The sequence below is a fragment of the Capricornis sumatraensis genome, chromosome 3 (genome assembly GCF_032405125.1).
Source record: "Capricornis sumatraensis isolate serow.1 chromosome 3, serow.2, whole genome shotgun sequence".
Lineage (NCBI taxonomy): Eukaryota > Metazoa > Chordata > Mammalia > Artiodactyla > Bovidae > Capricornis > Capricornis sumatraensis.
Window position 1 is genome coordinate 151247395 of NC_091071.1, and position 27818 is coordinate 151275212.

The 27818-nt window shown below is 46.2% G+C and overlaps 1 protein-coding gene across 1 annotated transcript; it reads left to right on the forward strand.

The window, feature by feature from the left end:
* The first annotated feature begins 1141 nt into the window (after window positions 1-1141).
* TTLL4 (tubulin tyrosine ligase like 4) lies at window positions 1142-17678 on the forward strand. Its single transcript, XM_068968348.1, has 18 exons — window positions 1142-2628; window positions 3511-3620; window positions 4221-4284; window positions 8090-8211; window positions 8660-8770; window positions 9133-9209; window positions 9902-10093; window positions 10195-10277; window positions 10511-10639; window positions 11997-12119; window positions 12418-12516; window positions 12841-12975; window positions 13410-13547; window positions 14828-14930; window positions 15686-15896; window positions 16289-16359; window positions 16754-16839; window positions 17174-17678. Exons 1-18 carry the CDS (start codon window positions 1142-1144, stop codon window positions 17430-17432), a joined length of 3600 nt encoding a protein of 1199 aa, XP_068824449.1. The 3' UTR covers window positions 17433-17678.
* The last annotated feature ends 10140 nt before the right edge of the window (window positions 17679-27818 follow it).

Below are 27818 nucleotides of genomic sequence, written 5' to 3' on the forward strand. Positions count from 1 at the left end.
CATAAAGAGTGGAAGGCAGAATGAGATAGACCGCTTCTGAATGTTGTCTGAAGATGGCGGGGCAGAAGGTTGAGATTCCTGAGACTGGTTGCTTTAGAAGAAGAGAAGTTGGATCCAGGGAAGGCAGGCAGGACACTACTAAACAGACTTGCATTTGGTGAGGCAGGTGAGGGACTAGGAACTGGACTGAGCTAGCCAAGCAAATAGAAAGAGATCTTTGAGGCCATTTTGTTTATCTTCAGAATGCTCTGCAGTTCTTTACTTTTCTTATCCCCTCAGGAAAAAAAAAATTATTTCATTTTTAACAGCTTTGTGGAGGTATAACTGACCTAGAAAATATTCATTACCCTCAAGTCAGTTATTTTTTAAACTTTATTCCAGAAACCCTTAACATCTCATGAGCCTGTATAGTTGGCTAGACTCTTGAAGAGATGAAATTACTGTTTCAGCTACAGAACGCACCCCAGAGGTCAACAGGAGAGATCCCTGAACTTGTCTCACTTAGTCTGTGGAAAGCAGACCACATCCGGGGCAGCTTGAGAATTGGTGAGGGAACAGTACATATGAAATCTGCTTCTCACATGATCTTTGAGCATTCAGAATTGGTTGATGAGGAGGAAGGTGTTGGCTGGCTTCTCTGCCACACCCAGGCTTGCCTTATTCCTAGGCACACGGTGTCAGGTGATGGAATGAAGCCACTCATGTAAACTTGTGGACGATGAGGCAGAAAGGTGTGAATTTTTCTTTGGAGAAAGAGGAACGAGCTCTTTGAGTGAGAGAATGGGAGCATGTGAACAGATTTCACCCTGTGGCAATTTAACACCCTAGTCCTTGATGAAACCAGCTCATCAAGGCATGAGGACAGCAGGAAGTCCATGGAGAACACCCTCAAAATCTAGTGTTCTTCTCCCAGGGCCCCGAATGATGACTGAGACTGGTTGCCCAAGAAGTGCTAAAGTAGGGCTCTTGCTTGCCAGGGTACCACTGTAGCCTTGTGTCTGTCCTGGGACTGGAACATTCCCAGCTGTCTCTCTCCCCTTCAGGCTGACGGACTTCAAGGATGCAGCTGCTACTGCTGGAGGCACCTGGCACCTCACCTGAGCCGGGCCATGAGGCCATGTGGCCATGATGTGGGCTCCTCATGGCCTCAGCAAGAACAGAGCACTACGATACCAGCCTCCGCCGGGGACACAGCTTGAAGCAGAGTGGGCCCGCAGGCACAGCGCCTTCCCTGTCACCTGAGAAACCCTCCGAGGGCAAAGTCTGGGCTCAGGCTCATCAGCAGGTGAAGCCAATCTGGCGGCTGGAGAAGAAACACGTGGGGACACTTTCAGCAGGGTTGGGCCCGGGCCTCTTGGGTGCACCCCCGCAGCCAGCGTACTTCTTTTGCCCCAGCTCTCTATGTAGCTCCGGGACCGCGGCTGTCACTGCGGGCCACAGCAACTGCTGTTACCTGCACTCCCTCCCAGACCTGTTCAGCAGCACCCTGCTGTACCGCCGCTCCAACTACAGGCACAAAGCATACCAGCAGCTGGAGTCTTTCTGCTTGCGTTCAAGCCCGTCAGAAAAAAGACCTTTCTCTCTCCCTCAAAAGAGGCTCCCCGTCAGACTCGCTGCCAACAAGGCCACATCTTCCAAGCTCATCCCCATGGCATCCTCATCCATGGAACCATACTCCTCACTGGGAGCGGCCGGGGAAAGTCTTTCAGGGAGGAGCCTGGCCTCTGCCATCTCAGGGAAGACCCCATCTCCACTCTCCTCTTCTTCACCTTCCTACAAACCCATGCTGAACAACAACTCCTTCATGCGGCCAAATAGCACTAAAGTGCCTTTATCGCAGGCCACAGAGGGCCTGAAGCCAGTATCCTCACCCAAGGTCCAGCTCATCTCCTGGCATCACTCAGGGGGCACCGGAGACTGTGCGTCCCAGCCTGTTGAGCACAAGGCGCCCAAGAGCAGTGGCCCTGCCCTAGACGACACCCCTGCCCACAGCACGCTGTCTACCCCCAGCTCCTTGGACACCTCCACCACCAGTGTTGCCTCTTCCCTCTACAACCGGAGTAACTTAGTCACCAGGACTGAGTCACATCCCTACAGCCTGGATGGTGACCCTGTTTCCGAGACTCTGACTAAGGAGGTTCGGTTCACTGAGGCTGTGAGGAAGCTGACTGCAAGAGGCCTTGAGAAGAAACCAAGGCAAGGCTACCATTTTGAACAGACTTACTTCATGAACCCCAGCTTGCAGTGGGATCTCCTCAACCAGAACAGGCGGTGGAAACCTCCTGTGGCTGGCCAGCAGGTCCCTCAGGAGGACACTGGAGCAGACAACAGGGCCCTCCCTGCAGTCTCAGACCCTGGGGGCTTGGACAGTGCAGTCTTCTGTACCAAACGCATCAGCATTCACCTCCTTGCCTCACATACCAATGGGCTCAGCTATAGCCCTGCCTGCGGATCTGCGATCGATTCCTCACTTCTTGGAGAAGGCAAGACTCCAGTTCTGCCTTCTCCACCTCAGCCCCTTGGTGTAGCAGAGGTGGCCACCCGCCTCTCTTCCATCCATCTGGGCAAACTTGGGAGAGAAGGGCCTAAGGAAGCCAGGGAGCTGAACTCACCTCCTAGGACTGTTGGGTAAGTGAAGAAAGTGTTTGGTCCATTTAAAGTAGTAGAATGTATACACACCTGGTGACACTGACCCTGTGTCTCTGAAGGTTGGTTTTTATTTTTTAAGTGCCCTGGAATGTTGATTTTCACTTTAGGGCAGAGGTTGACAAGCTGCACCTTTCAGGGCAAATCCTGCCCTCTGCCTGCTTTTGTAAATAAGGCTTTATTGAAATGCAGCCTTATTCGTTTACTACTGTCTATGGCTGCTCTCTTATTTTAATGATAGGGTTGCATAGTTGCGACAGACTGAATGACCCACAAAACTGAAAATATTTACTCTCTGGTCCTTTAGAGGAAGAGCTTGCTAAGCCCTGCTTTAGGTTATAACCAGGGAAAAATAAGAATTTCAAACATCATGTGTTGGGGACTGTGATTTCTCTACTTAATTCCAAACCAAATCAGGTTCTCAGTCATTCCTGGTATGACAGCTGTTTCAGAATTAGGACACACACTTAATTGGCCTCTTGTGCCTTGTTATTTCTCTGGAACCATGGTCCACCAAGGCCTTTTCTGAGTTCCTAGAGAGAGGTCCAGGGACCTTTGAGGTCTGTTACCACCCATTGACTGATGGTGTTTTATATTCAGAACTTTGTATTTATATGCTATGAGGGACTTCAAGGAAAATGGAAGGCAGAGTACCTCTTTGCGGAGTTGGAGATGTGGGGTTGAGGAACTGTGGCCAGGCCGAAGCTCTTGAGAGCAAGAGGAGTGGGTTGTAAGGCCCAGGCAAGGGCCAGCAGACTGGTGACTAGGGAAGAGACGAACACTGGGAAATGATGAAGGAAGGAGAATCCAGCGTGACCTCTCTTACGGAGCTGGCTGAGCTGGGGGCATGATTCTTTCTTACAGTTCAGCTACTGACCTCCAGCTAGACCCGGTTGAAACGGAAGATCTGGAAGAAGAACTACTAGATGGTTTGGAAGACTGCTGCAGCCAGGATGAGAACGAAGAGGAGGAGGGTGAGTAGAGGACTCTCTCGCCTCCAATAGCACCCCACTCCAGTACTCCTGCCTGGAAAATCCCATGGACAGAGGAGCCTGGAAGGCTGCAGTCCATGGGGTCACTGAGGGTTGGACACGACTAAGCGACTTCACTTTCACTTTTCACTTTCATGCATTGGAGAAGGAAATGGCAACCCACTCCAGTGTTCTTGCCTGGAGAATCCCAGGGACGGGGGAGCCTGGTGGGCTGCCATCTGTGGGGTCACACAGAGTCAGACACGACTGAAGTGACTTAGCAGCAGTAGCAGCAGCAGCTCTGGAAGGGGGGCTGATGATTATATACCAGCTCCTCGACTCACTTTGTCACCTGCATTTATCATTCACCTTGGGGGTCTGAGGGTGGGAGTGGCTTTGGGGGGGCTTGTTCTCTAGTCCCCTGTCCCCTGAGTCTTGCCTTCTCCCTGTAGCTGTTGAGCTCAGGGGAGGCGGTGCAAGGCAGTAATGGGTGCTTGTGGCTCTTCGAGAAGGCTGAGCCAGGATGTCCGAGGAAGAGCCACCTGGGCTTGGTGACTGAGTGGCAGCCTCTCCCACCTGGGCCATCTCTATTCTTCCCCCTAGGAGACTCAGAGTGCTCCTCGTGCAGTGCTGTCTCCCCCAGCGAGTCGGTAGCAGTGATCTCTCGGTGAGTCCTGACTGTGTAGGTTGTTGGCAGACACTCATTTACCATCTCTTGAGGATTATAAAGGGATGAATCACCCAAGTTATTAATTAATGGCCCTGTTAACCCTAACTCACTTTGGCCAGATTTTTACAGTAAGGACTTTAGTTTTCAAACAGAAATCAGTGGGAGGCAACAGAAGTGTATTTTATCAGCTGAGCTTAAAATCAGTACTGTGTTTCTTGCGCTGCAATTTAGTCTTTAGGCTCCAAGAAATTGTTCAAGTAAAAAGCAAATAATCTCAAGAAGTAGTTAGAAAATTAATAACTAATTTCACAAAGAGACAATGTTTGAGGTAGATTCTTAGTTAGGCTGCACATGTGAGGATATTTGCCACCTTGCATTTTAAATGTGTCCCCAAGTCAGAAACAGTTCTGAGATAGATAATATCACTAATTGGAGCTTTTTTTCAGTGCTCTTTTGCTCCCTTTGGAAGTTGGTTTTATAAGACTAAAGTTGACCTTAGTAATAAATTGAATTTAAAATTCTCTAGCTATAATCTAGAGTATTTTATTGACTGCCCTTCATGGAATCTGAGTGATACCCATCTCTACCTAGGAAACCGAGAAGTCCGTCTCTTAATGTAGACCTTTCTTTTGTAGAACAGATAATTGTAGAATGGTGCATAACTGAGATGTGGAATCAGGGGGAGGAAGGAACACAGGACTAAGAGGAAATTACTGTAAATGAGGACATGTCTTTATGCTAAAGAGTTTTAGAACTTGCTTACAGATCATACAGACCACCTCTCTGGGTAGAAAGTTAACATTCTTCAGTATAATCTTCCTTGTTCCCTTCATCACTTCCAACCTTGTCTCAATATGAGGCTCTTATCTTCATTAATTATTTTTAGATATTAAAAAGAACCCTCACAAAGTATCAACCATTAAAGTTTTTTTCTTTTGAAAAATAACTTCTACTGAAAGTGTTAAAAAAACAAAGTTCCTATTCTAATTTTAATTCTAATCTGGCTATACATGTCAAGGCTTGCCTAGCATGTGGAGCAGCCAAACTCTGATTGCTTTCCTTTTTGTTGCCTCTGCCTTAGATGAAGCTAAGAGGAAGAGTTATTCTCATCTAAGATTAGTATGGACGAGGCAGGCTGCATCTCTGACTGTGATGGTGGCTGTAGCTGTCCCAGTTTTAGAGTTCCAAACCAGCAAGGTGGAGAGAGTTGTTTAGAAAATGGAGAGACAGAATAGGGACTTTCTGTGAAGGTTGGTAGAAATCCTGTCATAGGTATCCTGAATCTGGTGCATAAATTCTGTTACTTTAAGCCTAACCCATTGCTCTTTCAGATAAGCAAATCTACTCCTGGCCATATATATTAGATGCTGACCAGGGACTTCCACTCGCTCAAAGAGAAACACATTTAACATTTAATTGACTTGGAGCCTCTTTGCCACACTTCTAGGTTTGTCTTCAGGCCTCGTTCAAGACAGCTGCACAGCCCTTTGTTTAACCTTTCTGATTTTTAAGATAAAATTCACAAAAGGTGTTTGTTAATTCTATGTTCATTAATTAATTTCTACAGAATGTACAGTCTATATGAGGCTTAAAACATGAGGTCAAGCAAATGGAGGTTGAAGAATTTTAAACCACTTTGCATTTTAAGTAAAATCAGGCATCTTTTTGGATTGCTGAAATCTTATTTTTTCCCAATTATGAAAGATTTATTTATTATAGAAAATTTTGCACAGAAAAATAATTGAAAACACTACCTGTTTCCTCTGTCCAGCAATAGTATATTACTTTTCCTGTTGAATATTCTTTTTCTAAGAATCATGTGAATTCAGAGATAGCATTGGTCAAGTTCAGCCTCTGTTTTTTCAGATATGAAAATTGAGGAACAGGGAAATTAAGTAACTTTGCAAGGTCAAGGTTTTTAGCACTGCTAGTCCAAAAGTCATGCCTTTTGAGGTTAAGTTCAGTACTCTTGAGAGGCAGCTAACAAAGATTTTCTTTTTTTAAATTAAACTTTTGATTTTGAAACATTTATAGATTTTCATGCAGTTTTAAGAAGTAATACAGAGATTCCCTGAATTCTTTACCCAGTGTCCCCCATGGTAACATCTTACACAGCCATAGTTCAATATAATGTAACCAAGACATTAACTTAGTGAAGATGTGAACATTTCTGTCACTGCAAGAATGCCTCCTGTTGCCCTGAGAGCCGCGCCTACTTTCCTCCTACTCTCATCCTGAGAGCCGTGCCTACTTTCCTCCTACTCTCATCCCCTTCTTAACCCTTCATAACCAATAGTTCTGTTGTTCCAGGAATGTTATTAAATGGAATGATAGCCATATGTAGCCTTTTGGGATTGGCTTTTTTCACTCAGCATATTCTGTACAGATTGATCCACGTTGTTACACGTACCCATAGTTCATTCCTTTATATTGCTGAGTAGTGACCCATGATATGGATGGACCACAGTTTGTTTAACCAGCCACCTGCTGAAGAATATTTTGTTTCCAGTTTTTGACTATACAGATAAAGCTGCTCATTGTGTACATATTTTTGAATGAACCTTAAGTCTTTATGTCTCTGAGATAAATGCTGGGTTCTATGGTAATTGCACATTTAATTTTTTAAGAAACTGCCAAAGCTATTTTCCAGAGTGGCTATACCATTTTATATTCCTGCTTGTCTTTGTTTTTAAATATGAACTCATTGTTTTTGATTTTCAACAATCTTAAATTCTAACATTCAGTAAATGGAAAGTCTTTAAAGTAAAAAATTTTGGAAATGAGAAATAGAGTTGAATTAATTGGACTTATTTAATTAATTGGAATTAATATTTAACTCAACCCAATAAAATTCATTAAAAAGTTCTCAGGTTTGAAACACTGAGGTGTTTTATGTACAGTACCTATTTCTGTTGTGCTGAAAAATAACAGGTAGAGTATCTCTTTATAAACTGAAAATTAATCTTAAATAATAAATATTTGTGGATCACATCAGCCTGATATAGAGGGTCATAACTATCCTCTCCATTTTCAATGTTATCTGAAGAAATTGTCTGGGTCTGTCAGCTTGTATCCAATAGATAGTCTAGGTCTTCCTATTTTGAGACTCCTTGAGCTAGCCTTGATCAAGACTTTATTGAAATGACAGTAGGGACCCCATGGCCTACTGCTCCAGATTCCCAGACCTGTCTTACTACCACAGTGTTACATAAAAGTCTGATGTTACGAATGTCTGATGTCTCTGTTTTCAAAACAGAGAAGAGCATTAATCATCCATATATCTTCAGATAAATATAAAATGAGTTAGAAGTAACACTGCTTCTTTTCTTTCTGTTGCTTTTTTCCCTTTTTCTTTTTAAAAACCTCTTTACCTCTTAGTTCTTTCTGTCTTTTCTGCTTTTCCTCCTCTTTTTTTTAATCCATATCATTCTTTTTGTTTCCTCATCTATTTCTCTTTGTCTTAGCGTAGCATATTCCTCTACTGACATCCACTTAAACTCCTTACTTGCTCTCAGAGCCACTCTTTTCAGGGACCTCCCCAGCCTATAGCTCGTCACAGGAAATTTTAGTTGTATCATAGAATGCAGTATTGGAAAACTTTGTCTTTAGGTGACATTTATGGTGTGATTGTGTATAGGTTAGCCTTAGCATGGATTAATATTTGCAAAGTAATTATTGAGCACTTGTCTCTGTAGAATCACAGTGTAAAAGATAGCACCCTGAAAGAAACGATTTGTAATAGTAACAGCACTCAAGGTTGTGGCTTTGCCTTTCTCTACCGCATGGCTGTTTTTCATCTTAGGAACTGCATGGAGTTTCTGACCAAACCCCTTTCCAATGAGAAAGTTGTTCGACCAGCCCTCATCTACAGTCTCTTTCCCAACGTGCCCCCCACCATCTATTTTGGCACTCCAGATGAGAGAGGTAAGCCTGGCCGTGCATCTACCTGGAACAGCCCCCGGGAGAAGGATGCTAGTGGAGCTGGCAGTAGGGTGGAAGGGCCTTTCCAGAATGGCTGTGTTGGTGCTTGGTCACCCACCTGGTCCACCAGGCTGATGAGGGGATCTTTATCTGGTCCATCCTTTAGCTGACCCTCTCGGCCCCATAACCTCATGCTTCACTCTTGACCTTTAACCTTGTATCTCTCCCCTTTTCATCCTCCTCTCCTCTCTGTGTTCCTCATTCCTGTGCAGTCCCCTTTCTTCCCCAAAGTGTGCTCCTTTGAAACTCTGACGTGGAATAAGACTTACTGACTTGCCTACAGGGTATGTTGAGCAACAGTGCCACCTCTTACCTCAACTCACCATGACTCTCCTGCTCTTCTCCACACCCTCCCCGTCCCACCCCCCCTACTGCCCCCTGTTTTCCCCAGTGGAGAAACTTCCCTGGGAGCAGAGGAAGCTGCTCCGGTGGAAGATGAGCACAGTGACCCCCAACATTGTCAAGCAGACCATTGGACGTTCCCACTTCAAGATCAGCAAGAGTGAGTCACTTGCCTTACTTCAAGCCTGTCCTCTGCCCCAGCAGATGGGCCCTGGGCAGAAGGGAACCCCTAGATTAGCTCCTGCTGTGTGAGGACCCTGTCCTGAAGTTTCCAACTTCATAAGAGGACATAGGTCTGAAATCCCTCTGCCTGGAGCCTGTTCCTCAAAATTGGAAGACAGAGGGCCATTGTTCTAGTCCTGACCCCAGGGCCTCATGTAGGACAGCTCCATGGCAACTCTTAGAAAACCGGGGCTGGGAGCTATGCCCAGGCTCTGGTGGTATTTCTGGGGCCTCTGAGCCACTCTCTGTCCCAGGGACCGAGCTGCTAGCGAGACTGACTTCCTGATGTGCCTTCTATAGGGAATGATGACTGGCTGGGCTGCTGGGGTCACCACATGAAGTCTCCTAGCTTCCGATCCATTCAGGAGCATCAGAAGGTAGGTGCGTTTTCTGAGCTGCTCTTCCCCTGGACTTGGGCAAGGAAAGGTTGGTAGTAGAAGTAGGGAAGAGAAGGATGACCATAGAGAAGTCAGGAGGGCTCAGAGGGTGGAGAAAGTATGGGAGGTGGGTGCTGTGTGAGCCCCCAGTGGATCGTGCACACCTAGTAGGTCAGCTACAGTATCTTGGACAGATACAGCATCTAAGACACTTTTTCTCTGGTGTATCTTGAGACTCAGTGTCTGTTTTCAGTTTATCATTTTTTCCTCTAACCACTGTACATTGCCTCTGTTTGTCCAAGCTGAATATGTGTAAAGAGCTCTCATTTGGAATGAATAGTCAATCCCTTTTCCCCAGGAAAGCCAGGTGCTTTTCTTTGTCCTAGAGGCATGGAAAAAGACTTAACAGGTTTTTCTTTACTTTTACGGTGAATGTTATGTCTGTCTTAGTTGCTCTTTTACATCGTGAACTATTGACCCCTAAAGGGCACTACGTTGTGTTGTGTTATGTTTGTGTTTTAATCATTTTTTTGGTGGATGCTCAGTGCGGGATACTTAAGGAACTTTAGACAGTGACAGTCAGATGGAACAGGAGCTTAGAATATTGGAATGGTGTAGTGAGTCTTGCTGTCTTCCTTGTGGTCTCACATGGCCCTGTCTCTCCCTGCTCCCACCCTCTGTCCCCTCTGCAGCTAAACCACTTCCCAGGTTCATTCCAGATTGGGCGCAAGGACCGACTATGGCGGAACCTGTCCCGCATGCAGAGCCGCTTTGGCAAGAAGGAGTTCAGTTTCTTCCCCCAGTCCTTCATCCTGCCCCAGGACGCCAAGCTCCTGCGCAAAGCCTGGGAGAGCAGCAGCCGCCAGAAGTGGATTGTTAAACCAGTGAGTGGTGCTGGTGGGTGGCAGGCAGGGCCCGAGTGGGAGCGCCAGAGTATCAGGCCAGGTAGACAAATCCTCTCCTCTCTTCTCCACTCGACCTCTAGCCAGCGTCTGCTCGAGGAATCGGCATCCAGGTCATTCACAAATGGAGTCAGCTCCCCAAGAGGAGGCCCCTTCTGGTACAGAGGTGAGCCCGTCTCCAGCTGAGACCCCGCTCCCTGCTTCCCACCTCTTCAGCCTCGGAGGGCCCCTTTTCACCACGTTTTTTTGTCCTTTGTCCTCCCAGCCAAAGACCTTCCTCAGCCCACTCTTTAAAGGTCTTTATCCTGGGAACCATTAGCTGGCTTTTGCCGTGGCTCAGTTACCTACCAAGCCCTGTCTCATCTGTCCTGTCCCTGAAGCTGGCCTTTCTCTGTGTAGGTATCTCCACAAACCCTACCTCATCAGTGGCAGCAAGTTCGATCTGCGGATCTATGTTTACGTCACCTCCTACGATCCTCTACGGATTTACCTCTTTTCAGATGGGCTCGTCCGCTTTGCCAGTTGCAAGTATGTGGTGGTGGTGGGGACTCACCCTGACAGCCTAGGGAATTTGCTTTCCCTCCAGGGAGGGAAGCTGAAGGACACCAAACGGGAAAATAGCCAATGTTTTGGTAGTTTTTGTTAGCAAAGGAGAAGGTGGAGTGCCTTTGGGAAAACCTTGTCTTCCTTTTCTCCCGTGTGATAGCTTTAATTGTACATCAAACGCTTCTGACACCACCTGTAACCAGATGGTGGGTTTTTTTCTCCTCACACAAAGCATTTCTATACAAAACCAACTGGCTGTCCTGCAGTTGAACTCAATTCTGACATGTCTATCTGGGGACATCATCAGATCCCATGGGTCAAAGGCTGAGTCTCAACCAACCTGCGCCTCCCTCCACCACTTGTGATGCCAGTCACAAGTGCGGGTGGCTGCCTGTGCGTCTCACCAGTGGGCTATAAATCAGAGGTTCCCGTGACCCCCTCCTCAGGGCTGGGGGTATCAGTTTGGTTAGTTTTCTAGAGCAGCTCACAGAACTCAAGAAAACACTTTGCTTATACTTATTGATTTATGAAAAATGGATGTGATAAAGGATACAGAACAGGGGGATGGAAGAGTTGCACAGGGCAAGGTGTGTGAGGAGAGGCACCAAGCTTCCATGCCCTTTCTGGGAGGGCCGCTCTCCCAGCATCTCCACAGGTTCACCTACCTGGAAGCTCTCATATTTGGGGAATTTTTACAGAGGTTTCAGCACTTAGGCTTGATTGATCATTAGCTCCATTTTCAGCCCTTCTCCCTTTTTTAAGATAATGGGAGTTGGGTGGGGGGAGCTGAAAATTCCAAGCATCTAATTATGTCTTGGCCTTTCTAGTGACTGGCTGTCATCCAGGAGCCATCAGGAGCTCACCCAGTGTCGCCTCGTTAGAACAAAAGATGCTCCTATTACCCAGGAAATTATAAGGGTTTCAGCAGCTCTGTGTCAGGAACTGGGGTCAAAACACCAAATCTGAGAACAAAGTTGCTCCTTATACTTGTATCACTTAGAAATCTACAAAGATTTCAGGAGCTCTGTGTCTGGGAGTGGGGGCAGGGTCCAATATATATATATTTATTATTATAAATCACAGTATTACATGCAGAATGGGAAATAAGGGGGTTCTCTACATTACTAAACAGGGAGGGTCTTTCTACAGACTGAGGTAGGATAAAATAGGAGATGAGTTTAGCTGTAGGGTTCTAGAAACCTTACCTGCAGATGTGCTTCTCAGACTCTTGGATCCACAAAGATCTATCCACTTACCTGCTCAGGATCTGGAGAAATGTTTGGACCATTATCCATCTGCTGTATCTCCATCTCCCCTCTGCCTTTCCTCTCACTTGCAGGTATTCCCCTTCCATGAAGAGCCTTGGCAACAAATTCATGCACCTGACCAACTACAGTGTCAATAAAAAGAATGCTGAGTACCAGGCCAATGAAGATGAAACAGCCTGCCAGGGGCACAAATGGTACCTGGACAGTGTCCCCATCAAGTGGAGGCCTGGAGGAATACAGGGTTCTAGGGTTTGGGGAGGTTTCAGGGGAGTGGTGAATGGAGGAGTAATATAAGACCCAGAGATTATATAAATACTTGGCAATTCAGAATTGGTGTGTTTGTATCCAAACTCCTCTCTGTCCTAATTCAAAACATAAAAAGAAGACATATGAAGAAGATACCTTTGGGCCTCTTACTCCTTTTTCTTCCTCTTGGCTGATCATTCATAGATTCTAACCCTAAATACTCCCTTCTTCTCCCCTGCCTCACAGGGCACTGAAGGCTTTATGGAGCTACCTGAGCCAGAAGGGAGTCAACAGTGATGCCATCTGGGAGAAGATAAAGGATGTTGTTGTCAAAACCATCATCTCGTGAGTCACACTGCCACCCTGGGTGTGGGGCCTGCCACCAAATCCTGTTTTTCTCGTGGGCCTCCACCTGCTGTTCTCTAGACTGTAGACCATGCTGTGTTTCTGTTTCTGAGGACAGGGTTTAGGAAGGAATAGAGAAGACTTAAATCCTACTCAACTGAACTGCATCCCCAGGAGCTGGCTCCAGGTCGCAGGCATCTCTAGAGCTGCTTTTCTTGGGTGGCTTCCTTTTTCCCATCTCTGAGCCACTCCATGGGCCTAGGCAGCTCTAGGCAGGGTCTTTGGGAGGAGCTGAACTGAATACTTTATCCTTCCTGGGACCAGGTCAGAACCCTATGTGACCAGCCTGCTGAAGATGTACGTGCGGCGGCCTTACAGCTGCCACGAGCTCTTTGGTTTCGATGTCATGCTGGATGAGAAACTCAAGCCCTGGGTTCTAGAAGTGAACATCTCCCCCAGGTAGGTGTTCTCAGGGCACACAATAGGAGCCTTTTCTTGGCCTCCTGATCCTATTTCTGCTCCAGTCTTGCTGATTTGGGGAAGACCTTTCCTTCCCTAAATCCCTTCATAGTTTACCGTTTACTGTTTGTTTGTTCTTGCCATCATCTCAAGGTTTTCTGATACTGGAGACAGGCTGTTAAAAGTTGCTCTTTTAAACTTGATACCTACTGCATGCTTTTCCTCTAGCAAACCAAAGTCACAGGCAGGAGCCTCCCTGAGTGAGGTTATTATTCACTATCTGTGGGGCAGGAAGACCCCCACGATGGTCATGAGTTTGGATGTAAATGCGGCTGGTGTTGACTTGGACATGTCAGTTTTAGTGTCTGGAAACAGTTGGACTGGAAACAGTTTTAGTGTCTGCTTGTAGCACTCTTTGCATGTTTTCCTCAAAGCCTCCACTCCAACTCTCCGCTGGACATCAGCATCAAAGGCCAGATGATCCGTGACCTTCTGAACCTGGCAGGCTTTGTTCTGCCCAATGCAGATGATATCGCTTCCAGTTCCAGCAGCTCCAGCAGCTCCACCACCAGGTCAGCCTCCTTGCTTGTCTGACTCTGGGAAGGGATGGCGTCTGGGTGTTCCCTCCTACTTGGTCTCCCTTGCTGCTCCATCTCCCACTGCAATATATCCACACACCACTGCCATGTCAGTGTTCCTAAAGGCATGTTTGGTTAATTGCTCCCCTGCCGAGGAATCCCTACAGGGCCTAGGAACCAGCTTTAAATTCCTCGAGCAGACAGTCAAGGCCCTAGCCAGTTTTTCCTAGGCACCCCACCCTTTACTCCTCTTCCCAGCTCATGTGCTCTGACAAACTGGATCACTCTTAGAACCTCAGGGTTGGAAGGATCCTTAAGGATTAGTTAGTCCAGTCTCCTCTCTGAATCATGTGCTGCCTCTCATTGTTCCCCTATGGTGTCCCCTCCTCTGCTCGTGGGGTTCCTTCCTTCTGAAATTCCACTCAGCAAGACCTCCCTGTTTTGACCTCACCCATCCATCCAAGCCTAGCTGAAGGCAACCTCTTCATGAAACCAGCTCAGTGTGTGCTCTCCTCCACACCCTCAAAGCACTCAGAACCACACTTGAGGAAAGGGAGCTAATATTTAGTTGGTATCTCCTCTGTGTACAGAAAAGCCTAAAGTTTCTCTCCAAAGTAGCCCATGAAGTTGGTATTAGTATCCTCAGTTTACAGATGAGGAAACTGAAAAATCACTGGGATTAAGTGATCCATCCAGGGTCATTCATCTGCAGAGCTATAGAGCTGGGCTTCAAATCCTAATTTGTAGCAACAAGACTTGTTTTCTGCATTGTACCTTATAGTTTTAGACTTGGCTCTGTGCTGTAGTTGTTGTTTGATCCCGGGCCACCCTGTGAGCTCCTTGGAGGCCATCTTTGTGTCTGTCAGTAGTAATTGTAGTAATGTGAAGTAAGGGGCCGGGCGTCAGGGAGCTTATCCAGGATCATACAGCCAGTAGGGCCAAGCTGGGTATTTAGTAAGTGTTCACTCAGTTAAACTACACTGAAGTATACAGTGATTATTCCATGGTCTTTTTTTTTTTTCTTTCCATTTAAATAAATCTTAAACAGGATGCTTGGTACCCTTTTAGTTCTTTCGTGGTTCTTGATCTTTGACTCTTGGGCTATTTGAGTGTAGTGCACTGCAGTCTGATCTACTCCAGTAACAAACTTCTGTCCATCCTCTTTCTCTTCTCCTGAGGAGGGTGTCTTTCTAGGCTGAACCTTCTCTCTACATGTCCTCAGGATGTGAAGCTGCTGACTTTACCCCTTGCCCCCTTCCCTCCCCTTGCCTTAGCCTGCCCAGCTCTCCCAGGGACAGATGTCGAGTGGCCCCAGAGTACTTCACTGCACAGAAGATGAAGAAAGCCTATTACCTGACCCAGAAAATTCCTGATCAGGTAGGAGACTGCCTTTACCACAGTGCCAGCAGAAAGCTTCCCTCGTTAAAGCCATGGGGCCCTGAGGCAAACAGCTCTTCATCCCTCTCAGGCAGGATTTCTTACATACCCACGTGCAGGGATTTGCTGGCATGTATGTCACTAGAGGGGACTACCTTGGTGGCTCAGATGGTAAAGCGTCTGCCTACAATGTGGGAGACCTGGGTTTGATCCATAGGTCAGGAAGATCCCCTGGAGAAGGAAATGGCAATTAGAGGAGAGAGCTGATGGCCTTTAGTATTTGTTCAACAACCAGTGTTCTTAGCAAAATACTATACCAGTCCACCCTTCTTGTAGAGCTGTTGACCCTTTGGGTTTCTTTCCCAGAGGGGCACTGAGCTCCTGGAAGGCTTAACTTTCTCAGAGCAGATAAGGGAGTCTGACAGAAGGATGGCAGACATAAGGCTGTGGCTAGATCTGAGTTGCTGGATTCTGATCTTGACTTCATCCAACAAATCATTTAACGTCTTTCCCCCTGGTTCTCCTCACCCCTGCCAAGAATCTCTTCATCCTCTGAATAAGCTCAATAGATTTGGGAATAGATGAGGTCCAAAGCTAGCCATCTCAGCCTGCCCTAGTGGTCTTTGGAAAGTCCCGGAGCCTTAGGACCCTGAAGCCGTGCTCCCCACCCCCAGTTTCTTCATTCTCTGCCTCTGGCTTACGTGCTTTGCCGCCCCTTTCCCCCCCACCCCCTGCCCCCGGTCTTTGGGCCGTAGGACTTCTACGCATCTGTGCTGGATGTCCTGACACCAGATGATGTTCGGGTTCTAGTCGAGATGGAGGATGAGTTTTCTCGCCGTGGTCAATTCGAACGCATTTTCCCATCTCGAATCTCTTCTCGCTATCTCCGCTTTTTTGAGCAGCCACGATATTTCAACATTCTCACCACCCAGTGGGAACAGAAGTACCATGGCAACAAGCTCAAAGGTGATGTCTTCCCTGCCCCCAGGAGGCCATGTTTAATGAAAGATTAAATCCCAGTAGACCAAGAAACAGGCCTCCAGCAAGAAGAATAGGCCAGTTGATTCCACCTTTTTTTTTTAAGATGACTCTTTTATTAATTAATTATTTTGGCTACACTGGGTCTTCACTGCTGTGGATGGAATTTCTCTAGTTTTGTGACAGGCAGGCTCTAGGGCCTAGGCTCAGTAGTTGTGATGCATGGGCTTAGTTGTCCCACAGTATGTGGGAGCGTCCCAAACTGGGGTTCAAACCTGTGTCTCCTGCATCAACAGGCAGATTCTTAGTCACTGGACCACCAGGGAAATCCGATTCCGATTCCATCCTCTTGAGTCCCACCCTTGTTAATCTCATCCTAGGAGTAGATCTGCTTCGGAGTTGGTGCTACAAAGGGTTCTACACAGGAACCATCTCTGATTCTGCTCCAGTGGTGAGTGATGCTGCCAGGATACAGGGCACGGCCCTGCCTCAGCTCCTCCCTCTCCTGCCCTAAGCATTCAGCCTGGGTTGGGTGCGGGTCCAGACCCTCTCACTTCTTCCTAGGGTTCCGCAGGCCTCTGTGTCTCAGGACCCTTCCCTTTCAAGGGATACTTGCCTCCGGCATTCCCTGGATGCCTTTCTTTCAAGGATCAAAAGTGCTTTGTAGCCTCACCTTCTTGTCTGAATCAGGAGGGGGCCAAGACTTACTCTCCCCAACATGGGACCATTCTGGCAGGGTCGCCCTTTAGTCACTCCAAGGTGGAGCTGGGAAAGAGGCCTAAGACCCAGACTCTCCCCTGATCTTGACCTAGCCCTTTTGGCGTCATTGCTTCCTTTGCTTCCAGTGGACTCTCCCGGCCTCAGTTCTGACTGTCCCAAAGGCTGATGTGACACTCAGTGCTTTCTCCAAGCAGGAGACTGTCAAGCTGAGGTGAGTGCTGCCTGGACAAGGGAAGGGTGCTGGGGGTGAATTCAGGGAGTTTCCTTCCTTCCTCTCTTCCCAGATTCTGATGAGATCAGTGTTCTCCAGTTGGGGGTTGGTGGGACTATCAGAATACTCTGTCACAGCCTCCTCTTCCAGGTGGCTTTTGGTATGCCTGGTAAAGCTGAGCTGGAGCACAGACTCATCCCCAGAAGCAGCCATTTTCAGCCATACTGCAATGAATACTGTGAATGCCTGCTCTGTACTCCAAAGGGAGCAGACTGTGGGTTAAAGTCTCAGTTACACAGAGTCTCAGCCATTTCTTTCCTCCTGTTCCCTTCAGAAAACATGGCTCCACCGAGCAAAATATACCGCTGTCTGAAGATGGGACCATGCCCAAGCTGAAGAAGACCCAAGCTGGCCTTTCCCCTCCTCCCAGGAAACTCAGTTCCTCAGAGGACAGTGAGGACACCAGCAAAGAGCCCAGCCTCTCCACCCAGTTGTTACCTGTGATCAAGGACTCTGGGCAGACTTCAAGACTCTCCGCTTCCACCAGCTCCCAGTCAGCTGGTGGCTCCCTCCTGGCTGCTGTGAGCCTGTGACAGGCCTCTCTCCACTAGTCTGCCCAGGCATACCAGCGTCAGCTACCTCACGGGAACCGGCCGGCCGGCCAGCCTGAGCCCCGACCCCCTCCACTCTGCCCCTCCTCAGAGTATTTTTTGAAGTGGTTGAATTGTAGAGATGGGTATTCGGCGGGCTGGAGGGGTGGTTGGGAGGGGGAGAAGGTGAGACAGGTTCACTGGCTGGCACCTCATATCTCAGCAGAGAAGCTAATGATGGCTACTCAGCCTTATAAAGCAGGGTTTGGTTTCTACCTTCAGAGAGCCATGTGTGGTTTGTTTTGGTGCAGTGTTTTTGGTCAAGAGGAGAAAGCATATCGAACATATTTGGGCCTGAAGTCCCTTGCTCTCTGTATAATTAAAGAGGTTCCTCTGAGGGTCCTTATTTCCTCAGGTCTCACCCTCTCCCCTTCCCAACTCCTATCCTGAGGAGTCACTTTCAGAAGCCTTCAGACTTCTCAGTACTTGGGCAAACAGAGACCATGACATGCAGAACCAGTTTCCTATCTTCCTTGTTTTGGGGGCATCACCACCTCAGACCATTTTTCCTTTCATGTACCCACCCAGCCAGTAGCCTTTGGTCTTCCTGCTCTGACCTCACATCAGTACTTTTTCAGCTTTCTAGACTTCCCTCTCAAGGATGTTACCTCTTCAGCTCTTAGCTTTCTGTGATGTGAGAGCTTCTGTGAACTTTGTGAATTTCTCACGGCTGCAGTAAAGGAGCCCAGATAATCCCAAGAGAAGGGTGGAGGAGCTGATGTTCCCCCCTTCACTCTGGTGATCGAGGTCTGGCTCACAGGTCTCTGGGGCATGCAGACTCTGGTGGCCTGGCTGGCAGGTTTCAGAAACAGCCACCCCTGTAGCATGGCCTTCCAGTCAGGCTCCTGGCTAAACTCTTATACGCTGAACTGGATCTACCTCCTGCCCCAAGACTCAGCCAGTAGTGAGTGTTCAATAAATGTTGTTCACGTGAACTGGAGATCTCCCAGGATGCGAACACCTAAAGAAGTTCTCCTCCTGCCTGGGCTGAAGTGCCGCCCAGGGGGAAGCCAAGGTGGGAGAGTTTGGACCAGAAAGTTTGTTTTCACTTGAACTATGCGCATCCTTAAATTGACACCTCCTGGTTGCCTCTCGGCCCCCTCCCCAGCCCTACAGTCCCTTCTTACTTCAGTTTATTTTTGTCCCAGCAGGGCCCAACAAGAAGCCACTTGGTCCCTTGATTCTGATACCCAGGTTTTCCCTTTAGTGCATCAGGCAGGAAGCTCTGCTCACGGTCTGACCGCAGACTGTGTACAAGGCTTTCTCTGCCTTTGTTCTTGAGCTTTGGAAAGATAGCCTGCTCCATTCCTTGCTGTGGGAGTTCTGTGGTGAGTTGGAAGGGAACCCTGGAAAAAGCCCTGAGAGGCCTGACTGGGTTTAAGGCCATACCGCTGATATGTGAAGACCATGTTGACAGTTGGGAAGAAAGCCGGATAGCAAAGTCCTGAGGCATTGCTGCTCAATGGCAAGGACTTCAAAGTCAGGGCCACAGGAGAGGTGCTTGACAGTCCTGTTCAATCTCTTCTGATAGCCTGGAAGCCAGCTCTCTCTTGTCCTCTGTGGGTGCCATGTCCTAGCGCAGATGTCAAAACAAACCTTGTGACGAGGACAGGAAGCAGCCTTCCTGAGACCAGCCACCTGCTTAAGCTGTTTGGCTGTGGCTGGTCCTCTGGTGCAACGGCTTAGGTGCGGAGGCCTGACTGAGCTGTGCTACTCCCTGGAAACCAACTTCAATACCACGCCTCTGAGAATCCCTAGAGAGCACAATCACTTCCGTTCCCGTAACTGGAGGAGGGACTGCCCTTGCAGTATGATGAGAGGCAAGGGAGTGAGTGGTGAGGAAATTAAATGAGTGGTGGGGACAGACTGTTCTCAGTAGTTTAAAGGGCTTCTCTGGTGGGTCAGACGGTAAAGAATTCCCTGCAATATGGGAGACCTGGGTTCGATTCCTGGGTTGGGAAGATCCCCCTGGAGGAGACCATGGCAACCCACTTCAGTATTCTTGCCTAGAGAATCCCCATAGACAGAGGAGCCTGGTGGGCTACAACCCATGGGATTGCAAGGAGTCAGACATGACTGAGCACCTAAGCACAGCAATAGTTTAAAACATGTTTGTACTTTTTAAAATTTTGATCACCTTTGAGTGTCTGATAGATGTGAGTGTGTTGCTGGACGGGAGAAAGGAATGAGGATTATGTATCATACTTCCCTTTCAACCTTGAGAGAAAGTGAAATCTTGCTTATTATGCATTCAGCATACATACTTAGCAGTGCATCAGTTCAGTTCAGTTCAGTCGCTCAGTCGTGTCCGACTCTGCGACCCCATGAATGACAGCACGCCAGGCCTCCCTGTCCATCACCATCTTGTGGAGTTCACTCAGACTCACGTCCATCGAGTCCGTGATGCCATCCAGCCATCTCATTCTCTGTCGTCCCCTTCTCCTCCCGTCCCCAATCACTCCCAGCATCAGAGTCTTTTCCAATGAGTCAACTCTTCACATGAGGTGGCCAAAGTTCTGGAGTTTCAGCTTTAGCATCATTCCTTCCAAAGAAATCCCAGGGCTGATCTCCTTCAGAATGGACTGGTTGGATCTCCTTGCAGCCCAAGGGACTCTCAAGAGTCTTCTCCAACACCACAGTTCAAATGCATCAGTTCTTTGGCGCTCAGCCTTCTTCACAGTCCAACTCTCACATCCATACATGACCACTGGAAAAACCATAGCCTTGACTAGACGGGCCTTAGTCAGCAAAGTAATGTCTCTGCTTTTGAACATGCTATCTAGGTTGGTCATAACTTTTCTTCCAAGGAGTAAGTGTCTTTTAATTTCATGGCTGCAGTCACCATCTGCAGTGATTTTGGAGCCCCAAGTAATAAAGTCTGACACTGTTTCCACTGTTTCCCCATCTATTTCCCATGAAGTGATGGGACCAGATGCCATGATCTTCGTTTTCTGAATGTTGAGCTTTAAACCAACTTTTTCACTCTCCTCTTTCACTTTCATCAAGAGGCTTTTTATTTCCTCTTCACTTTCTGCCTTAAGGGTGGTGTCATCTGCATATCTGAGGTTATTGATATTTTTCCCAGAAATCTTGATTCCAGCTTGTGTTTCATCCAGTTCAGCATTTCTCATGATGTACTCTGCATAGAAGTTAAATAAGCAGGGTGACAATATACAGCCTTGACGCACTCCTTTTCCTGTTTGGAACCAGTCTGTTGTTCCATGTCCAGTTCTAACTGTTGCTTCCTGGCCTGCATACAGATTTCTCAAGAGACAGGTGAGGTGGTGTGGTATTCCATCTCTTTCAGAATTTTCCACAGTTTATTGTGATCCACACAGTCAAAGGCTTTGGCATAGTCAATCAAGCAAAAATAGATGTTTTTCTGGAACTCTCTTGCTTTTTCAATGATCCAGTGGATGTTGGCCCTTTGATCTCTGGTTCCTCTGCCTTTTCTAAAGCCAGCTTGAACATCAGGGAGTTCACGGTTCACGTATTGCTGAAGCCTGGCTTGGAGAATTTTGAGCATTACTTTACTAGCATGTGTGATGAGTGCAATTGTGTGGTAGTTTGAGCATTCTTTGGCATTGCCTTTCTTTGGGATTGGAATGAATACTGACCTTTTCCAGTCCTATGGCCACTGCTGAGTTTTCCAAATTTGCTGGCATACTGAGTGTAGCACTTTCACAGCATCATCTTGCAGGATTTGAAACAGCTCCACTGGAATTCCATCACCTCCACTAGCTTTGTTCGTAGTGATGCTTTCTAAGGCCCACTTGACTTCACATTCCAAGATGTCTGGCTCTAGATGAGTGATCACATCATCATGATTATCTGGGTTGTGAAGATCTTTTTTGTACAGTTCTTCCATGTATTCTTGCCACCTCTTCTTAATATCTTCTGCTTCCATTAGGTCCATACCATTTCTGTCCTTTATCGAGCCCATCTTTGCATGAAATGTTCCCTTGGTATCTCTAATTTTCTTGAAGAGATCTCTAGTCTTTCCCATTCTGTTGTTTTTCTCTATTTCTTTGCATTGATCGCTGAAGAAGGCTTTCTTATCTCTCCTTGCTATTCTTTGGAACTCTGCATTCAGATGCTTATATCTTCCCTTTACTCCTTTGCTTTTCACCTCTCTTCTTTTCACAGCTATTTGTAAGGCCTCCCCAGACAGCCATTTTGCTTTTTTGCATTTCTTTTCCATGGGGATGGTCTTGATCCTGTCTCCTGTACAATGTCACGAACCTCATTCCATAGTTCATCAGGCAGTCTATCTATCAGATCTAGACCCTTAAATCTATTTCTCACTTCCACTGTATAATCATAAGGGATTTGATTGAGGTCATACCTGAATGATCTAGTGGTTTTTCTTACTTTCTTCAATTTGAGTCTGAATTTGGTAATAAGGAGTCCATGATCTGAGCCACAGTCAACTCCTGGTCTTGTTTTTGTTGACTGTATAGAGCTTCTCCATCTTTGGCTGCAAAGAATAGAATCAATCTGATTTCGGTGTTGACCATCTGGTGATGTCTATGTGTAGAGTCTTTTGTGTTGTTGGAAGAGGGTGTTTGCTATGACCAATGCATTTTCTTGGCAAAACTCTCTTAGTCTTTGCCCTGCTTCATTCCGCATTCCAAGGCCAAATTTGCCTGTTACTCCAGGTGTTTCTTGACTTCCTGCTTTTGCAGAATGTGACAGAATGTGGTCCACTGGAGAAGGGAATGACAAGCCACTTCAGTATTCTTGCCCTGAGAACCGCATGAACAGTAGGAAAAGGCAAAATGATAGAATACCAAAAGAGGAACTCCCCAGGTCATTAGGTGCCCAATATGCTACTAGAGATCAGTGGAGAAATAACTCCAGAAAGAATGAAGGGATGGAGCCAAAGCAAAAACAATACCCAGCTGTGGATGTGACTGGTGATAGAAGCAAGATCCGATGCTGTAAAGAGCAATATTGCATAGGAACCTGAAATGTCAGGTCCATGAATCAAGGCAAATTGGAAGTGGTCAAACAAGGGATGGCAAGGGTGAATGTTGACATTCTAGGAATCAGCGAACTAAAATGGAGAGGAATGGGTGAATTTTAACTCAGATGACCATTACATCTACTACTGCGGGCAGGAATCCCTCAGAAGAAATGGAGTAGCCATCATGGTCAACAAAAGAGTCTGAAATGCAGTACTTGGATGCAATCTCAAAAATGACAGAATGATCTCTGTTCGTCTCCAAGGCAAACCATTCAGTATCACAGTTATGCAAGTCTATGCCCCAACCAGTAACGCTGAAGAAACTGAAGTTGAACGGTTTTATGAAGACCTACAAGACCTTTTAGAACTAGCAGTGCATACCCACAATATAAGGTGTTTGGCTAAATAAGCAATTAGGGGGAAGTAATGAGATTTGGGGGAAAGTTTAAGTTTGATAATGTTGTTGTTCAGTCGCTTAGTCATGTCCCACTCTTTACGACCCCATGAATTACAGCACACCAGATTTCCCTGTCCTTCACTATCTCCCTGAGTCTGCTCAAACTCATAAATGTCCACTGAATCAGTGATGCCATCCAACCATCTTGTCCTCTTTTGCCCCCTTTTCTTGCCCTCAATCTTTCCCAGCATCAGTTGGTCAGCCCTTCACTTCAGGTGGCCAAAGTTTTGGAGCTTTAGCTTCAGCATCACTTCTTCCAATGAATATTCAGGGTTGATTTTGAATGAAAAAGACGCTGGCATTCTTGGCCCCCGGAGGAGAAGAATTTAATGTGGGGGCAGAGACAAGGCTTGATCACTCAGAGCTTTTGTGTAATAAGGTTTTATTAAAGTATAAAGGAGACAGACAAAGCTTCTGACATAGGCATCAGAAGGGGGTAGAAAGAGTACCCCCCTGCTAGTCTTCAGCTGGATGTTATATAGTCACTGCTGCTGCTGTTGCTAAGTCGCTTCAGTCGTGTCTGACTCTGTGTGACCCCATAGACGGCAGCCCACCAGGCTCCCCCATCCCTGGGATTCTCCAGGCAAGAACACTGGAGTGGGCTGCCATTTCCTTCTCCAATATAGTCACTAGCAGTCTGTTAATAAAAGAAAGGAATGTCTTAAAACTCAGGATGGCACCAGGCCCCTCACCCATAAGATGCATCTTGGCACCAAATGGTTCATCCTGGGCCATAAAATGATTAACTTGAATCTTGAAGAAGGGCAGATCACCATACAAATAGTTTTGTTTACATAGATTAGGGGAACAATATCTGAATATAACATACTGGTTTGTCAAGTCTGACTTGAAGACAGAGTGGGGTAAATGCATGGTACATTAGCATAGCTTAAGATAAACATTTCCATAAAAGAAATGCATTGGTTATCTCTAGGTTTGAGAATAGTTAACTTCAGGTGAAAGCAAGTGTCATGGCAACACAGAGAAAGGAAGTTAAGAGAAACCTCCTTTTAAATTTGTATAGAGAAGGAAAAAATATTGCTAGTTTGTTTCCTCCTGCCTCTTAAGAGAGAGAAAAAATGTCTGACACTTGCAAGCTATTTCCTCCGTATGGAGACCCCTGGCCTTCCTGCCTGTTACCCTCTCAATTTCCTTTAGGAGTGACTGCCTTGATCTCCTTGCTGTCCAAGGGACTCTCAAGAATCTTCTCCAGCACCACAGTTCAAAAGCATCAATTTTTTTGGCACTCAGCCTTCTTTATGGTCCAACTCTCACATCCATACGTACTAGTATGTCCATCCATCCTACTGGACTGTATGAACCTTTGTCAGCAAAGCGGTGTCTCTGCTGTCTAGGTTGGTCATAACTTTTCTTCCAAGGAGCAAGCGTCTTTTAATTTCGTGGCTGCAGTCACCATCTGCAGTGATTTTGGAGCCCAAGAAAATAAAGTCTGTCACTATTTCCATTGTTTCTCCATCTATTTGCCATGAATTGATGGGACTGGATCCCATGATCTTTATTTTTTGAATGTTGAATGTCAGTTTTTTCCTAACTTGATAATGTACCTAGTCCTTGTTTGGAGAAAGGGGAGCAAGTGCTCTTGAGGCAAAAAATGTCATGTACAGGGTATTTCTGAAGCACTGGAGCAAGGATTTGAGTGCAGGGACAGCAGGAAGGAGGGTGGTCACTATTTGTTTACTTCCGATTTACTCAAGCTTGATCAAGAACTTAGAATGAATACTTAATGGAAAGGTGGCATGAGGCCAAGAAAACAGTGTGGATCTTGGGAGTCTGACATCGGGTTCAAATCTTAGTTCCTCTGTGCAGCCTTGGCATGTCATCTAGCTTTTTAAAGTTTTACAATAATATGAATTTAATACCTGCATTGCAAGGTTATGGAAATTATGGGTAGGGAAAGGCAGGCTAGAGATGTAAAGCCCTTTCCATGGTGGAATGAAGGCACTCTAGAGACATTTTAGAAGTGAAGAGGCCAGGACAGGGTATAGATACCTTATCACGCCTACCTCCACCCCGGTGCACAAAGAAACCCTATCACCATTATTCATTCTACTGTTTCAATCTTTGTTGGGGATTTATTTCTTTGGTTAAATATTTCACAGACAGAATGTAAATTAAAAGTATGTGAATTGGGCTTATTCAGTTCTATTCAGAGAGAAGCTTTGACTTAAAAAGGGAATGCAACCTAGATGTCCGTCGGCAGACAAATGGATAAGAAAGCTGTGGTACATATACACAATGGAATATTACTCAGCTGTTAAAAAATGCATTTGAATCAGTTCTGATGAGGTGGATGAAACTGGAACCTATTATACAGAGTGAAGTAAGTCAGAAAGAAAAACACCAATACAGTATATTAACGTGTAAATATGGATGTTAGAAAGATGGTAACGATGACCCTACATGTGAAACAGCAAAAGAGACACAAATGTAAAGAACAGACTTTTGGACTCTGGGAGAAGGCGAGGGTGTGATGATTTGAGAGAATAGCATTGAAACACGTATATTACCATATTTGAACTAGATCACCAGTCCAGGTTCGATGGATGAGACAGGGCGCTCAGGACTGATGCACTGGGATGACCCTGAGGGATGGAATGGGGAGGGATGTGGGAGGCGGGTTCAGGAAGGGGGACACAAGTACACCCACAGCTGATTTATGTCAATATATGGCAAAAACTACTACAATATTGTAAAGTAATTAGCCTCCAATTAAAAGAAATTAATTTTAAAAAAGTCTTTTCCCCCTCAAAAAAAAAAAATGGGGGGAACTGCAAGGGAGCAGTGGATGCCTAGAGGCTGGAGAAGGGAGGAGCAGGGCACAGAAAATAGAGACTTTGAACTAGAGCCAAAGAACATGCACCAATGCAACAGCTGTGCCAAGGGACGCTTATGGTTATAAGTCCATTCTTGTGATTTCAGGCTATTTATTAATAGTTGAGGGTGATTGTGTCTCCTGTCACCCTCTTGAGAGGACACACCTGATTGTGCTCAGGGACCATCCAGTACCAAGCCAGTGAAGGAGGCTGATAATCCAGGGACACAGCTGAATCAGTTACACAAATAACAGTCACTGAAGGCAGCTGGGGGACTTCCCCTCCTGGCTTCGTCTGGGTTTGTCCTAAGACTAAGGCTCAGCTCTGTTTATGGCTCAAATCCTCGACTGCTTTGGAACACTGATGGTTTTCAGAGGTGTATAGTTGAGGGAGCTCCATTTCATGCCACTTGACATTCTAATCCAGCCTCTCGAACAACACTCGGCCTTTGATCCCCGTGTAGCAGTTTGCACCCTTGATAATTTCAGGCTCATTTGACCTGACTCTTCATCAGCTTTGGAGTCTTGAGAACTGTGAGCAACCTTAGGTTGTCCTTGGCAGATTTCTCATAGGTGAAAGAATTCAAGAAGCATCAATAGCAGGGCGGGTGTTTTCTAAAGTTCATTTGTGCCTTAATTATTATAATCGACTGAGATGCATGAAATGCTGCAGACTGTCATTGGGAAAATCTAACAATTTTGTAAAGATAATGATCTAAATTGTAACTAATATAGTGGGGAGACCAAAGCCTACCTCCATGGGTAGTTATGAGGGTTGGGAAGGGAGAGGATATATATACATAAAACACCTAGCAAAGTACCTGATACATATATAGTGCAGATTTAAAATCGATTCTAAATGAAAAAGCATTAACACTACCAAAGCCATTTTCATAGAGGAGCAGTAACTATGTAACAGCATGTTACTATTACAGTGGGACCAGTATAGTAGCATTTTGCTATTATAAAACTGATAAACATGGAACAGCAAACAGGTGATTTAATCAAGACAATTCGTTTAGAAGGATTGAAGTCCTTAACATTAGTTAAGTCAGAGAAGTGCAATTAAACCTGTACTGATGCAGGCTGAGGAGCCAATAGGGAAAAGCTACCACCTGTGGGATTACAACTGCACCTGTAAATAAGAATCGCACCAAGGCAGAATCACAGGGCAGGCCTAGCTGAACCTCCCTTGGCCGGTCCCTCAGTCCCTGCTGCAGGCAGGTGACCAAGCTCTCCTCTCCCTTCCCTGTGAGACTCACAAGGCATGCAGGACCGTGGCCTGAGCCAAGGCCCTGTAGTTCAGAGAAAGGAGGTCTTCCTCCTCGCATGTCACTCAAGGCACATTCCTGGGAAACCTGGTGCTGAAACATATGTAGACAGCCTGCTTCTGGGTCAGGGTTTCTGTGTAGCCGAAGAACTCACTATAATCTATTGAAAGTCAGCCCTCAACTTAAGGATTTGGTGGGTGGATGGGGGGTTGTTGGGGGTGTGGCGTGGGGAGTCTTAAGAAAAAAAACTACAAGGAGACACCACTTACACAGAATGGTTCAAATGAAAAAAGACTGAAAATACCAAGTGTCTGTGAACATGGAGCAGCTGGAACACATACATTGTTGGTGGGGATGCAAAATGGTACATTGAAAAATAGCTCAGTAGGTTCTTACTAAGTGAAGCGCACTCAACATATGACCCTGCAGGGCAAATGTTCACAGCTGTTTTATTCATAATAGCAAAATCTTGGACACAACCCAAATATCCAGCAACTAGTGAGTGAATAAACAAATTGTGAATGAATAAACAAACTCAATATGACTTAGGTATAAAAAATGAATAAATTGACACGTAACAACATGGAAGAATCTCAAGATTATTATGGTGAGTGGAAGAAGCTGGAAACAAAAGACTACCTACTTTATGATTCCACTTATGTAACATTCTAGAAAAGGCTCACTCATGATAGCAAGCTTATCTGTGGTTGCCAAGGACTAGATGACAGAAGTGACTGTTGAGGGGCACGTTGGAAATAAAACTCTATGCCTTGATTGTGATGCTGGTTTACAACTGTTATGT